The sequence below is a fragment of the Styela clava genome, chromosome 6 (assembly GCF_964204865.1).
Source record: "Styela clava chromosome 6, kaStyClav1.hap1.2, whole genome shotgun sequence".
Taxonomy (NCBI): Eukaryota; Metazoa; Chordata; class Ascidiacea; order Stolidobranchia; family Styelidae; genus Styela; species Styela clava.
Window position 1 is genome coordinate 13,253,554 of NC_135255.1, and position 16,304 is coordinate 13,269,857.

Genomic DNA, 16,304 nt, shown 5'->3' on the forward strand with positions numbered 1-16,304 from the left:
AGCGTCTTTAAAGTGTTACAAGTGGATGTGAGTTGCGATATTTTACACATTTCTTTCAGTTGGTTCCAAAATAATCAACGGTACCGGTACTTTTTAATAAATAATAGAAAACAAAAAAGGGAAATATCTGCTTTTCTGTCCAGAGATAAATTAAAATTCTTTTCGTTATTCTATCAGTATTTCCTATTTTACTGTCTCAAATATATTGTAGATGTGCAACTGATTGTGAAATGATACTTAATATATTTCTTCAGATGCAGATATTGTTTTTGGAAAATCTTATTAGAAATGTACTACTACAAAACTCATATATATCACAATTCTCAAATCAATAAAAAAATCTTACATTACTTACAAAGTGGGCTACATTTTGGCATAAGATGTTTCGATTTTTAAGGCAACTTGCTCAAACCATGGTTACGAAAACTCAGAAATTAAAGGGGATGATCCCTATGCGAAGCTACGTACGGGCGACAACTGAAATGCCAAATGCTGCTCACACAATAAGGAATTATTGTGTTGAATTACGCGTTAGCAAATACCAAACGACGCAAGACTTGGGGGGCAGTTCGTGTCAATACGATTAAGAAGACAGCTATGGGGTAGTGAATTTTCTATAAATGAAGTGCTTGGAGAAACTGTAGGCTAAGCGCAGTCATCAGGTGTGAAGCAGATGAAGGTCAAAAATCGAATTTTTTTCACATTGGAATTTTCGAATTTGGATATCACGATTGAACTCCATTGCATCACCTAACGGCAAGGGCTTTTTAGAAGAGCATGACACATAATCAACTTCAATAACGGACTGCAAATATACCCACACATTCGTTAAAAATAGTTTTGTACGATATATTAATTTTACAAGATGATTGACATAAAAATATTTTATAAAAAAATTCAACATCAATTATAAAATAATTTATATTATATATTTTTAAATAAATTTTCTTTTCTTGTATATATATCTTCCATACGCCACTAAAGCGCTGGCTTTTTTTTTGATAAATGCGATTTCTTTCACAATTATATAAACTTTTTGTAATATCATATTAAACTACATTCTTTCTTCTCAAGATATGGATTTGTTTTTGTGTCCATCCCTTTAATTAGAGGATCAGTTTTCATCTCTTCAACGCAAAAATTCATGATTGCTTCGGAAACGACTGAAACCTAGAATAAAATGAAATAAAAATCAAATTTTTTAGCAGAATCAGCAAGTTTTAATATTTTGTTTATATCAGATGCTTTATAAGTCGAATTTTAATTACATATGATATATTTTTTGGACCTTTTGAAGTATGCGCACCAAGATGGCGCACAACCTGAACTCATATCGTGTACCAGGTTAGGATTCAGGTTATGCGACATCTTGGTGCGCATACTTCAGGAGCACCAAAAGCTCATTAACTTAGTTACTGCTTCTTTACACATGAGTCGAAAATACATGAATCAAACTCCGACTGTATACCCGATTTGAGGCATTAAACAGTTTCGTGTGAAACAAATTAAGAAAATATCTGTCTTGAATACAATTTGAAATATTCTAAATAAACATTTGCCTATCTTCAGTCATGACTAGAGAACGTAAATAAAAGAACATCTAGGAATAGCTAACCTGCTCTCTATGCATTTTAAGTTGCCTTCGAAACTGTTCAACATACGTATCTGCTTGATTCAGAGTCATCAAGTCCATTGGATGCTCAGGTACTTCATCCTCTTCGGCATTTTGGGCAGCCATGCTAAGTTATTTTCACAAAAGCTTATATAAAATTGTTTTCTCTTCGGGATTTACAATCAAACTGCTAAAGTATTCAAATTTCCCTCGATTTTATAACCGACAAGGATAAGGATCATGTACTTTTTGGGGGAAAAAATAGATTAAAATGTGCAGATTTAATCGTTGATCCCCGCTCATACATATCGCTCGAATCGATATCAATCTACAAACCATATTCAATCATCTGGACTGATTAAAAGCAGATTATTGCAGACACTGCATTGATTATTCCCATTTACATAAAACATTTTTACTTGTGATGAAATGGGTAGCCTACTCCCGTAGTGTGTGTACCAGGTTAGGGCGACCATAATGTTATTCCAATTTTCCCAATTTTAGTTCTGTTGCGAGTTCGGGGACTGTCTGTGTTAGCCAAGTGAATATACCCCCTGTCCATAGGTTTCCGTACCTTTATACAACTTGATGTAGAGTAGGCGGAAAAAATATGTTACCTGCATATTGGTACACACACTTCTGGAGCGCCGTGAAATGAGATTCAATCACGGGGTTAAAACCAGTAAAGAAGACTAACTCGCAATACCACTGCGCTAGTGGATTCGTATGCGTATGATGGCGTAGCAGGAATAAACATGACCATACTATACAATTCAAGAGTCCTGCTACACACTAACACAGATGTATTTCTGCAACGTTTCGTCTTACCAAAATCACACTTCCTCAAACATGCAGTTTATAACAATGAAAATCACGAAAAAAAAACATTGTGAAAGAACCCAGCCTTTCGAAATCTGGGTCTAAAACACTTCGTAGAATATTCTAGTAAAAATTGTTGTGAGATCAAGAAAACCGCGGAACATGCCGAGTACCGATCGTATTTTCATATCGTAATCTGCTTCCTAAATATAAGTAATTGTTTATGCACAAGCACAATTTTTTGGTCACAATTAATCTGCGAATTCAATTTTAAAGAAAATTATTTATCGCCGTAAGTATACCGCCTGATTGTTCTTTTCTTATATATAACTGCTGTAACGGCTTGTCTGATTTTGGCCAGGCGAAACGTTACGGAAATACGTTGCTGTCAGTGACTTTCCTGGAGGGAAAATACCGGGCGCTCTCGTAGTATTTGTACCAACATGGCGCACAACCTGGTAAACCTACGCTGGTACACATACTATATTCAGGTTGTGCGCCATCTTGGTACAAATACTAATGGATCCCCAAATACCCTTCTTAAAATTTTAAACACCCCCCTTCATTCGAGGTGTGACACCACACTTCCATTTGGATTTAATTGTATTCGAATATTTGAAAGCGACGTATATAACAGTGCAGTTGGTAAGTTAAAAACATACCATATTTCTATGAGTTACCAATAGTTTAACCTCTAATGGCTAAATATGTATCACCTTTTAATTTTGAAAACACTCCCCTAAAATAAAAGGTTGGGGAGCATAGGCTACTGGTTGGTGTGCAGCAGGACTCTTGAATTGAACATGTTGTTACTGTTGTATATATATATAGATAGATAGATATCCATCAACTTGTCATATTGAGTGAAAAATATCGTATTGAAAGGTTTTTGAAGTATTAAGATCGAGCAACACGAAGCTTAATACTTTTTGACTTTTGCTTTTCGATAACATGTTTTGTATAAAGAACTGCTATGGTTCTAATGAAGTTGTAAACTCAAAATGGGCTGTTAGGTCACACATGTAAAGTGTACGAATTGCCATAAGACGATACATGAGTAAAAGCTCGCCTGATTAATCTTTTAAAATCATCCATGCAAACGAATCATTACGACGCCTATGATCTGATTAAAAATGAATCGATTCTAATGAAATTCACATCCACTAAGATATTATGTCGATGATATTAAGATTATCAACTCGCTCTTTGCTTGCAACAGTACGAGAAAACTGAAGAATGCTAACTAAAATAAATGTAGACGCTCTGAACCACAATCGCCTAAAACAAGCCTGGTTATGTTGTCAAGTTTTAAACTTTTGTTCTCGCCAGTCTCTTAAATAATAATACTTTGAATGTACGATGCGAGGCGGTAATAGATACCTGTTTCATATCATATTACCATTTTCAATGAGTAACGTTTACTTTTAAAAATCAGTTGAATAAAACTATCAGCTGGTTCGGTGTTCACTATTGTGTTTCAGTTGGTATTGTATTAGCCTACAACTAGAGATTCTAGCATCGATCCCCAACACCACTAAAATTTATCAGAATGTGATAGTTTACACGCGGAGAACCAGGACGCTATATTTTTCGAACTAGTAAATCTGTCGTCGATAGTGTCGTGCAGTCCTATTCCCTTACTATTGTGGAGCCCCAGTTTGAATAACCCTGATCCAGACATTGAAACGGAGAAAAATTAGAAAAAAAAAGATATGGATGAATATCGAAAACTTATCGTATTAGTTTATCGACATAAAAACTATCCTTGGACGGCCTTGCATTTCTAAATCTTGCCCAATGTAATGAGATCACCAGTTTGATAAAAAATGCAGACGAAGTTACGCAAATGTATTTAATAAGAGAAGTAATAAATAATTTTGCATCAAAAGCATTTTTGCTTGCAGTGAGTGTCCAAGTAAAAATGAAATCAAGAGATACCAAAAAGGAGAAACGTAGCGAGGGAAATATAAACATAAAGAAAAAAATATAAAAAGAATAAAATTAAATTCAAATGGAAGTGTGGTGTCACACCCTAAATGAGAAGGGGGCGTTTAAAATTTTAGGAAGGGTATTTGGTGCTCCCGTAGTATTCGTACCAAAATGGCAGACAACCTGATGTTTTATTTTTATTCCAGCTGCTATGTTCTACTTAATTACTGACATCTGGAATTAAAACTTTCATAATAGGTAGTTAAAACTTCAACTCATAAGCTGAAAGTATGTAAATATGATCCACAAAAAGCTCTAAAATAAATGTAACGAAATAAGGTAAATTAATTTTGAGTACATTCGCAGAACAAAACAAGTGCAAATTTCAAGCAACAGGGCTCTAACTTTGTATGAAATTATTTCAAAGCTGACATGGGTAAACTACGGCCTACGGACAAAATCCGGCCCGCTGGGTGATTCAATATGGCCCGCCTAGGCTGCCACAACATAACTGAGAACGAATTTCGATATTTTTAGGTTATAAATAGCTCAAGGAATTTGTTAGGATTGCGAATAAATTCAGTTTTGGCACACAACTTACTGTTTTCCCACTTTTGTTTTGTAACACTGTATATATTGTTCATAAAATGTAACTTTTTACGTCACACACATATAGCCAGTCAAGACAGGGAAAATTTTTTGGCCCTGGTGCAAAAACCTTGCACACCCCTGTTACAAAGTATAACAACTTACTAATTGCACTCACCTGTTGCCTAGGAAACAAGTTTAAAACATTTTACCAGTTAAGAAAAATTTATATTTACATCAGTCCACAGCTCACGAGAATACGGTATCGCATTGACAGATCGCCTATATTATTTTTATTATTAAACAAATTGTCTCTTTGTCAATTTCACGAAATCAAAACAAAACTGGATACTAGTACCTTTGATATTTTTCCACGAGAGAAAAGTGACGAGACTGATCTAGTGAATTTTGTGAAAAAAAAATATAAAAATTATTAAGTTCCCTCATAAAACTTTAATAAAGCATTTAGAGAGAAAGGATTTAAACATTTAACATATAATTACTTAGCCTTACATACAACTCACTAGAAAATATATTGAATAACATAAAACTAGAATAGAAAATGAATCAAATATTATTCAAGATTTACTACATTTTCCATATCATCATGTTTTGACACAATGTAGTTGAAGTTATCCTCCATAATATGGAAACGATTGTTGAGTCATCTCCAAAACTGAGAAAATGTCGGCAAGCCCTGGAATATAAAAAAAAATTTCCATAAAATTTGGAATATCTGAGTTAATGTTCCCGAAACCTTAATCTAAATTCTGGTTGAAGAACAGTTAGACTAAAATTAAAAAACTAAACGAATATTACTTTTCCATCACAAGATAATTTACAGAAACTGTGTATATCAGTTACTAATTCTAAATGCCTACAAAGAGGGCTAGAGCTAAAACTTTTCTACAACAACATTTCCAAATTTAGTATACCAGAATGGTCCCTTGTTCGATTAAAAAATTGTTGTTTAAAGGAAATACTCTTACTTGAATATAAATCTGAAAATTCACTAAATCAAATACAAGATACAGCTATCTATAAACGTAATAAAATTGTAAGTTGCATTCTACTAGTTTACCTTCCTACAAATTACCATTCATCCACTTACCTCAATAACAGTGGAACATTATACGGCATCAGATCAGTAAGAAAATTATAATCAGTTGATATGTGTTGCCTTGTATGAAAGCATGATAAGTAGATAGATGCATCCTGAAGTTTATGGAAACATATTTGAGTATTTATATTCTGAGATGACAAAAATATTTTCAAGAAATTGAACCTAAAATAGACATTCACGAGAAAACGAATATCAGTATTTTCATGGAAATACTGTCAATACACCTTTCGATGTATGCGTCATCATAATATGTTGTATCCCAAACAAGTTTATTATCATTAAGAAAAAATTCCAATGTTTTTCCTAATTTTCCAAAATCCTTCTCCGTTCGCAGGATTAGACCAGAACATATATAAAACATTAAAATATATCTATTTTATTTTTGATAAACAACTGTACACTTACTATTATTAGTCATTGTGTTTCATGTTACAATCTAGTAAAGTAGAGTACATCATCACCAAAAAGTTCACATTATATTTTCTACCTGATTATGAAATGCGTAATCAGAAAATCTGGCAGCAGAGCTGAGCAATTCATCAATAGCTAAATCTGGAGAACAATTTGTTATGCATTGACGAATAACTGCGGTAAAATTTTAGCCATATTTGACGCGTTTTTACAGTTATTGTTGTTGGTTCGACTAGTTTTGAAGCAAGATGCTGACGATATAGTAGATATCTGCAAGAAAATTTGATGACTCATGAACTTGGAATATTTTTTCACAATGAGAGATGCTTTGACCATTTAGGTTCTTTATATTTCTATATTTTTGGATAATCATCAATGTGTCAAAGGTGACGTAATAATTAAAATTTTAAGAAGTTGCTCAGACCCTTTTTAATTCAAACAGATTTTCAGGCATGGCTGGAAACATTATCTAGCAATTAATTACCGTATTTTTTTTGTTGTGTTTTCGAAACTTGGATATAAATCAAATAACTCAATAATTATTCTGTCTCTCTAAAAAGTTTTAGTTCAGTTGAACAGCTCAAAAATAAGTCCTGAGAAGCGACTAGGGCTGGGCAAAATATTCGAATAACGAATGGCGAATCGAATATTAAATTATTCGAATGGCATTTTACTATTCGAATATCGGGTACCACGTGATCTGCGCCGCCTCGCTTAGACACAGAACGTCTCTGAACCGATCGTGAATTGCGCGAGAATTCACCTACAACGCTCGCTAACAGACAAAGGCGACAAATTTGAAAAATCGTCTTTGCGTTGTGATGTTATTTGTTTTCTTTGCGTTTCAATCGTTCATTTCAATTACCTATTTTGCAAAACAAGGTACCGACACCGTTCCCTAAATTTAGAAACGTCAAATCAGATGAGGTATTTGAAATAAATATCCCAGATTTTAAACTCCGTATGATTGGCGGCACGTGATTAGCCGTTTCATGCATGAACCAAACATTAATTTGTTTAACGAAATATAAAAGTTGAAGTAACTTTCGCATGAAACCAAACATAGTATAACACGAACAAGCTATGGCCAGTAAAGAAATGGCAGGACATAATTCTTTTAATGTACTTTCAAATTAATTCTTTAGTGATCCCTTTCATTCTTGACCAAGTAATGTTTCGAAAATGTAAACATTTCACTCGGACATGCATGGCGGGTGGAGTGTAGAAATCATAACCTAAAATCAATCGTGAATTTCGATGTAACAACGCGTCTCGTTCACAAATTGTTGTATCATCGGAAATGATTACATTCGTTATATTTTGAGCATTTTTGCACTGATAAATAGGTCGTGACATTATCAAAATCGTCAAGAGAAGTAAAAGTGAACTCGCAAATTCCGTAAATACAATTTTGTATTACTAGGTAACGATATTAGCTATAATGTTTCGAAAATGTAAATATTTTACTCGGCCATGCATGGCGGGTGGAGTGTAGAAATCGTGAACAGGAGGATAAGGTAAAATCAATTGTGAATTTCGATGTAACAACGCGCACTGTCTTGTTTACGAATTGTTGTATCATCGGAAATTATTACATTCTTTATATTTTGAGCATTTTTGCACTAATAAATAGGGCGTGACATTATCAAAATCGTCCAAGAGAAGTAAAAGTGAATTTGCAAATTCCGTAAATAAAATTGTGAATTACTCGGTAACGATATTAGCTATAATGATCGCGGGGTTTCTTGAAAGAAAACGTCGGAACTTGGGAGAGTTAGTTATAATTACCGCCTGGCATCTATTACGCACAAAAATACAAAAGCGCAATTTTTTTCAGCAATAGGTCGCATATGTAAATTATTATTCAAGAAGCGCTGCTTATTAACGTCATCTCGTCATATGGCCATGCAGAAATGCCTTTATTGCCGAATTATTTAGTCACTATTACAAGTCAACATTCGGGATTGATGCAATCGCAGCTTTGCGAGGTTTGTCTGTAAAGTAACATGGACACCATAGAAAAGCATATCAAGATAATTACGGTATTGTCTTAATAAATATCTGCATCTCGGTATCGATAATACAATTACCGTTCGCTTAATATTGTGACGGTAAATTTACAAACGTTGATAAGTAATATGAAAGCCAACGCAAATGATAAAAATTAGAATAATATAATTTGGGGGGTTTGAAATTATTCCTTAATGGCTTTAACAGCTGTTGCCGACGTGAAGGCACGGGTAAACCCGAAATATAAACTTCGATGTCCGCCGGTCCGAAATAATTAATACTCGCAAAAAAGAGAAAGGGCGGTAATATAGATTACCGGTATATATCGCCGCAAAAACGGTCACGGTGACAATTACAAAAACAATCAGCGATTATGACAAAATTAACCAGTAAAAAACGCTCTGTAGCCAAAGGGCGTATCGACCGACGTTCTGGACCTCCCCTTGTGTATAAAAAATATTCGTTATTCGACTATTCGGTATTCGTTAAAAATGTTCGAATTATTCGATTCGAAAAAAATATTCAATTTTGCCTTCCCCTAGAAGCGACTGAACTAAAATTATCTTTCAACACTTTCGAATTTTACAATGATGGCATCAAGAAGTATCCAAATAAGTATTTCGAGAAAAATAAACAAACTATTTGAATATACTTTTATATTTATTATTGAAATAAGTTGCCAATCTGCATATAAAGTCCCACCTTAGCCATATTTGTCTTTTATCATTTTCATCACCAACATCCACGATTGCCTTTTCATAAAAATCCAGTATAACGTTGACAGTTTGGTTGGATAAATCGAGAATTAAACTGAAAAACAAGTATATTTATTTCATGGAAACATGATTCACCATGAAGTATGTTTAAAATTGAAGAGAAAGAGTTCTATTACGATTGGCGTAATCACAAACATTGAGTTACATATCAGGATATTTCTGGATTCACAGGGAGTCCATAAAGTCCTTTCGCAATTTCAATTTTGTAATGAAGTCAGTTCTAAATATATCTTAACCAGGTTTGTTGTTTTTTATTCAGTAATTGTTCAAGTATTTTTACATCATTTAACATATGTAAGGGCCGAAAGACCGAAAAAATATATGGCATCGATAAATATCATTTGCAATATTGAAAATAATTGAGACATCCTTTATATCTTAACAGTTATAATCTCAACAGCCTTAATCTATGTTTCTTACATGTAATTCATCCATAAATATGCTGTGTTCTTCCTAACAATTTTCCAACTAATTTCCGGTAAGAGAGAAAGTTGTTTATCAGTTAATGGATCTGATAATCTCGAAGTAGTGAAATAATTTTTTCAATTTTGATAAATTAATCACATATATATCTGAAAAAGAAACCAAAAGGAAACAAAAATCGAAAACCCAATTTTATGTTCGAGTGCGACCTTTAATACAGGAAGGCTAGACCGAAATAAATGGGTGAAACCGCGGGCCGCGCCTTCATTCAACAGATTTTTTAGTAGTTGCAGACACAGAAATTTTGGTTATTGATCATACGACATGCGTTGTTCGCTTTGCACAAGCTAGCTGCAAGGGAATCGCAATGCTATAGCCTATAAACATAGATAAATAATAAGTTGCAACGCAAAGCGATTGGAAGTACGCACTTCAAAATTAGCACTTTTCCGCGGCTGCACAATTTTTCCTTGTTGGCCGCATTTCGCCCATGGCCTGCAGGTTGCACACTCCACGTTTGAATCATGTCTTCATTCGGGGTATAATTAACAGGGTAGGCAATGCCAAAGCCAGATTAACTATATCAAAAATTTATAGTTGAAAAATTTATAGTTTAAAATTTATAGTCACTGTCATTCAAGGTAATGACCATTCATTACATCATGTGATTGCAGTCTAATTCTTTAAAGAATTTTCATGTCTAAGATCTAGTTGATGATACCTATTTATTTTCACACTGTCAATTTCCCTACTTACCGTAGCTTTTGGTAGTTTAGTTATTTCCAAAATAGCATTCAAAAATCAGAATCCATAAAATTTGTTAACATGAAACTCGAATAAAAAATAAATCAAATATTATTCGAAAAAGATTATTCAAGATTTACTACAATCAAATGCTTCTAAAATCAAAAATCGGTGCTTCTAAGTGAGTGAGAATGAACAACATATAATAAAGCTATTAACTGTTCTGCTATTAGCTTCATTAATATCACTTAATATTATATTTATCAATTAATAAATCGGGATATTGTACAAGGTGAATTTTAATTTGATAAAAACTACGAAACTTTTACCTATTTTCAAATAAGCTGAAGCACAAGTTTCAAAATACAGAAGTGCAGCATCAATGTCCGATGATTCTTGATTCAATTGAAACAAAGCTGCTTCATAACATAGCTTTGCATCAGATGGATTTTCTGTCACAGCTTCTTCAAAGACCTTTAAAAAAGTAATATTAAATAGATAAGATCTTCTTGCCTGCCTGTTCTATCTATGACAATTATAATATGCCCTTGAAAACATTCAATAAGTATGCGTCCACACATAATAATGTCACCAATGCAAACCTTCAAGATTATATTGTGGAAATTAAAATAAAACTCTCATGTTGTCAAAAATATCGTTGGATGAGAACAGAACAGGCCTAGGTCACAACTTTGAGTTTTGAGAAAAACGCAAAAAACGATTTTGAATTTTGTTATTTTTGAATTTCTAGATATTTGCACTTAGTAAAGACCTGAGCTCTGGTTATTTTATTGTAGATGAGAATATCTTTGTCATCGATTTATTTTTGCACCTCCTTTCTGCATTTTTACCCCCCAAAAAGGGTTTGGCCCCTTCTGTTTTCAACAACTTCTGAATTTTTTTGTATTGGATGCAAGGTAAAACAAGGTGACTTAGGCTTAAGTTGCACTGAAATATTCTTAGAGATGTAAGTTTCGGACTTTTTATTTCTGATGTCCATGCCCATCATATTAAAACTTAGGCCCATTCTGTTCTTAAATTCTACAAAATATTATGATCCTTCTTGTAGAGCAGTGATTCCCAACCTTTCTACCCTGGCGGACCGGTAAAATTAAATTAAATGTACTCCCGGACCGGCAAAAATTGAAATGACCGGAACAGAAAAGAATAACATATATTTGCGTAATATAATGCAATGTCGGGCTCAATATGCTTCTTAAGAAAAAAGACGCACTTAAAAACATTTCACACTGAGAAAAACTATAAAATAATATGTCGGCCAAAAATTGAAATGGGTGAAACATAAAATGATACCATATATTTTCGTAATAGTGCTGGGCACCCATTATGTGTAAGAAAGGCACGCATAAAACATCTCACATCAAAAACATGTATAATACATGCCAAAACATGTACAAACACAATTAACTCTAGTGAGAATTTTGCTGCCGTTTCGTTTTCAATATAGGATTGCAAACGAAGCCTCAACGAAGTTTCCGCAACACGTAGCTCTGCAGCGGCGTGCAACCGATTTCTTTGCTTCGTTTTAATTGAATTTAGTGATGAAATTTTTTCGCATAACGCAGTAACTGGTTGAAATTATGAACAACAGTTCGATTGCTCGATTACCTAGCGGTGGGTATTCTTATCAAGAGATTTGTGTCAAGTAATTCGTTTTTAAATCTGGACTATAAAGTAGAATCACAATTTTATTCAAGCCTTTTCTTTTCCATCGAATACATCATATTAATCCCTCTGCAGTTGATCGACGCCTCAAACGAAATGAATTTACGTTACAATGACAAAGTCACCGATAACTTGGCACCAGGCTCAAAATCCTACTGTGTCCGCTTAAAATACTGGAAATCATCTCTGCGGCCCATGTTTTTTGCGCGTCTCATGACCACCTGCAGGGTCGCAACAAGTTCATATCTTACAGGAATATTATACTGTTCTTGACTGTTTTCTGGTTTGAACAAAGAAATATGCAGAACATTTTACGTGGGTGGTCATATTAATCAAGAAAAGCACGCAGAACAGTAAAAGTATGCGTGCTGATTTTTAGGTTTCTGAATCTTGCGAGATATGATGGAGCGCATTCGCGATGAATCGGAGCCAAAAGCCTTGGTGCTCGGCACCAAGATGTCGCCAAAGACAGCGCCAAGATCGCGAAAGAGAAATTGCGTAATAAACCAACGCAACATCGTCTTCGGTGAAGCGATGGAGACGGCATCAGAAAAACAAAAATTCACGCGGACTGGCAAAAAAACTGGTCCGCGGATCGGCGGTTGGACCCACTGATGTAGAGCATGGCTCAAAACCCAGAAATATTGAGAAAAAAGTACATTTTCCAAAAATGTGACTCAGGCCCCTTCTGTTCTCATCCGGCGATATATTAGACTACATTTATAATATACAAAATATCTGATTTAACATTTCTCATTTATTACCACAAGAAAAATAAATTTTTCTTTTCTTATACTTTTCAAAAAAATAATAATTCTGATATTTTAGTGCCTTGTTTATGTTTTTATGGCTCTGTTAAAGTTACCTAAACCTAGTTAATAGCTTTGTCAAGCTGTAAAATAACATTTCAATTGCCCAAATGTATGTTTTTTTGGTACTTCATCATTTTCGCAAACCACACATTTTGACAACAATACCAAAAGTGCAGAAATTTCACAGCCAAATAGCATGGGAAACAAGTTTTTTGCAATTACCCATGGCAATTCAAAACACTTCATGACAAAAATAGTACTCCTTCAAATTTATTGGTTGGAAACATTTCAACTTCTGAAAGCTGAACGAATGCAACAATTCAATATAAATACTTTGCTTGCTACAGTAGTACAGTAGGCTGCTTAGCGCAGTAGGTTGGCATGCATAGATGTATTTGCCTCAACTTTATAAATAACAGTTAGTAAGATAGAAATTTCATTGAGATGGAATTGCAACTTGATTAAATTTAGACAGAAATGTATGCTAGACTGCATTTGAGTTTCAATTCTAATGTTTGCTTTAAACAGGCGTTAAATATGAAAAAGGGTATACTATATTGTATGTTTTTGAGCATTCAATTGCTCGTCAACCAAGTATATTGCAATCAAAGAATTTGCATGCAAATTGAAAATGTCAATACAGAAGAAACGTACCCAATTCCACCACAACAAAGTTCACAGGGTGTTCCGGGCAAACGAGGACCACCTGGTGAAATTGGACCAAAAGGATCACAGGGGCCCAGAGGACCAATAGGAATTGTTGATTATGAAAGAATTAATGCAGCAATAGAATCAGGTAATTTAAATTAATATTGGTCGTAAGCATCAGTGGGGCTTGTACAAAGCCTTGTTTGAAGTGGAAGAACTTGCAAAAATTACAGTTTTCCGTATATAAGAATATACTGAAGTTTACTTCTTATTGTATATATATATATATATAGTTTACATCTTTTTAAATGATGATATAATGACTGTCTGTATAAATGGACTTGGTATAGACAGAACTTAATAATTGGGTTTGTGCAGAACATCCAAGTATGTTATGTTGTGGACTTCATTTACTCATTCATTGGTAAAATTAAAACAATGTATCCCTAATTTTGATGCTTTTATAAAATTTAGTTTGTTTGATTTGTATTATTACTTCAGCGACCCATACTTTTTTATTTAACCCATTGCAGCGATAAATGAGCTGCGGACAGAAACGGAAGAGAAGATGAATAAAACTATAAATGATCTTCAGCAGAGGATGGGTAATAGTTACTAAACTATCAATTATGCAAAATTTTTTTGTTAACATTACATGATGAATTTTTTGTCAAAGAGTTTTGTCTCAAATATAAAATCAAATGCAAACTAGAAACCTAAAAATTGTTCGACAAATATGATTTAGAATCTTAGAATTCCCAACACAAAATTAATTTTTTTTCAAACAGAGATAAATGAAATTTTCATTTTCTAAATATAATAGTCAACTGTGATGTCCTTCACATGAATAATTGTTATCGGATGATACTTCGTGGAACTAAAATGAATTTTGACCAAGCAACACAAGCATGTAGAGATATTGGTATGAATATTGGATACATTCAAGATGGAACACATTATCAAAAAATAGCAGAGTTAGTCAGATCAAAATCAACATCATCTACTACAACATACTGGACAGGACTATTGTATAAAAACTCAGTGAGTATTTAAATATGATTCATAATGAATATGGTGAACCACCAATTTTTTATCATTTCTATCTGACTTATCTCGGCTTAGGCTCAGAGCATAGTGCCAAGCGTTAGGAATACGCTTGCCACAACACCTCTGATCACCCTGTGTGGGTTGGATGGTCCGATCATGTGTGGGATAACTATGTACAAGATAATTGCTAGACTTCTCGCTTCCATAGGGTGGTTCACATAACCGCTGGTCAGTTACAGCTTCCTCCACCGTCAAGTTCATGCATCAGAAAACTGGCCAACTAATCCCATACCCAACATGACTGGTACCCGTACAAGAGGCTGCGGTTCCCCATATCATTATTAAGTCGCCTTATCGTCTCACCCTTGATACATATGTAACTCCTATCCTATCTATTTCAGCAACTTGTGACACTTTCTGGAAATCCATCACCATTCACTAAATGGTATCCGAATAAACCCAATAGTGGTGAGCAATACAAAAATGTGTTCATTTATGTCAAGAAAGATACAGGAAGTGTATACCACGGCATGATTAACTACATGCCAACAGCCACACAACATGGAGTGTTATGTCAAATCATGTATACTTAAGATCATATTAACAAGCATTGTCTACAGATTCTTATTTGTTAACTTCTCCGATCACACAATACTACAATGCTAGTTATATTGTCAATATTCAAATAACGTAAATCGTATCGTGCACCTGATTACAGAATTCCATTTTTTATTATTTTTTCATGATTTGACTATTATCTTGCTTGATATCAATCACATATCAAGTGAATATGGTCAAAATTAATATTGTGTTTTTTTGGTACTGGCAACAAATATATAAATAATACAAAATTAAAAAAGTACGGTCGAAATAAAAGATAGATGGGAGAAGCATATTTGATTTTTAGAGTACGGTAGTAGCTTTGCGGAAAACATCAAATTTTCACGGCAGTCGAAGGATTAACTGACTAATCAATTGATTAAATCCAATACTATACCTATGTGGCAGCTAAGCTGTCTCCCTTTTTCACCAAAACATCTGCCCATAATACAGAAATATCAGTCACTCCCTTTTTGATCTGGCTTATAGTTTCCTCATTTATTGACAGTTTTTGTATCGCTTTAGTCATAGTTTTACACAAAAACCTGAGAAACCGAGAGAACATTTTTCGTTCTTTGCTCGTAACAGTAAGACAGAACCAACGACTAACATACCTGAAGAGTGCTAACAAAAATAAATGTAGACTCCTCGAACCACAATCACCTAAGACAGGCCTGGCTATGTTGTAAAGTTGGTATTGGATACCGGTTTCATGTCATATTACCAATTTCAACGAGTTACGTTTACTTTTGGAAATCAGTTGAATAAAACAATCAACTGGTTTAGTGTACACTATTTTGTTTTAGTTGGTAATATATTATCTACTGCTAGAGATTCTCGCATCGATCCTCAAAGTCAACACCACTATAATTTATGAGAACATTGATACCTAGTTTATACGCGGAGAACGGGGACGCTATATTTAACTAGTAAAACTGTCGTCGATTGTTCTGCAGTCCTATTCCCTTACAAATGTGGCGCCCTAGTTTGAAGAGTCTGATCTAGACATTGACTCATTGAGCAGATATGGGTAAATATCTAAGGCAATAACCAGTTTGGTAAAAAATGCACATAAA

General features: G+C 34.0%; 3 protein-coding genes and 1 long non-coding RNA gene across 5 annotated transcripts; 2 read left to right on the forward strand and 2 right to left on the reverse strand.

Moving 5' to 3' along the window:
- Positions 1–223: 223 nt before the first annotated feature.
- Positions 224–1,841, reverse strand: LOC120331341 (guanine nucleotide-binding protein G(I)/G(S)/G(O) subunit gamma-11-like). Its single transcript, XM_039398415.2, has 2 exons — positions 1,616–1,841; positions 224–1,170 (listed from the first exon to the last, which is right to left on the reverse strand). The coding sequence occupies exons 1-2, from the start codon at positions 1,736–1,738 to the stop codon at positions 1,045–1,047; spliced, it is 249 nt and encodes an 82-aa protein (XP_039254349.2). The 5' UTR covers positions 1,739–1,841; the 3' UTR covers positions 224–1,044.
- Positions 1,842–4,269: 2,428 nt separating this feature from the next.
- On the reverse strand, positions 4,270–15,748 carry LOC144424544 (uncharacterized). 2 transcript variants are annotated; one of them, XR_013476746.1, is made up of 7 exons: positions 15,626–15,748; positions 10,765–10,909; positions 9,689–9,840; positions 9,195–9,244; positions 6,559–6,752; positions 6,060–6,163; positions 4,270–5,645 (listed from the first exon to the last, which is right to left on the reverse strand). It is a non-coding gene; the product is annotated as an uncharacterized LOC144424544 (long non-coding RNA). The 2 variants fall into 2 exon arrangements; XR_013476745.1 differs by having other exon boundaries at positions 9,195–9,302; positions 15,626–15,745.
- Positions 13,466–14,215, forward strand: LOC144424501 (uncharacterized). The gene is made up of 2 exons (XM_078113871.1): positions 13,466–13,729; positions 14,115–14,215. The coding sequence occupies exons 1-2, from the start codon at positions 13,471–13,473 to the stop codon at positions 14,198–14,200; spliced, it is 345 nt and encodes a 114-aa protein (XP_077969997.1). The 5' UTR covers positions 13,466–13,470; the 3' UTR covers positions 14,201–14,215.
- On the forward strand, positions 14,339–15,533 carry LOC144424542 (uncharacterized). Its single transcript, XM_078113928.1, has 2 exons — positions 14,339–14,622; positions 15,030–15,533. Exons 1-2 carry the CDS (start codon positions 14,425–14,427, stop codon positions 15,219–15,221), a joined length of 390 nt encoding a protein of 129 aa, XP_077970054.1. The 5' UTR covers positions 14,339–14,424; the 3' UTR covers positions 15,222–15,533.
- Positions 15,749–16,304: the final 556 nt, after the last annotated feature.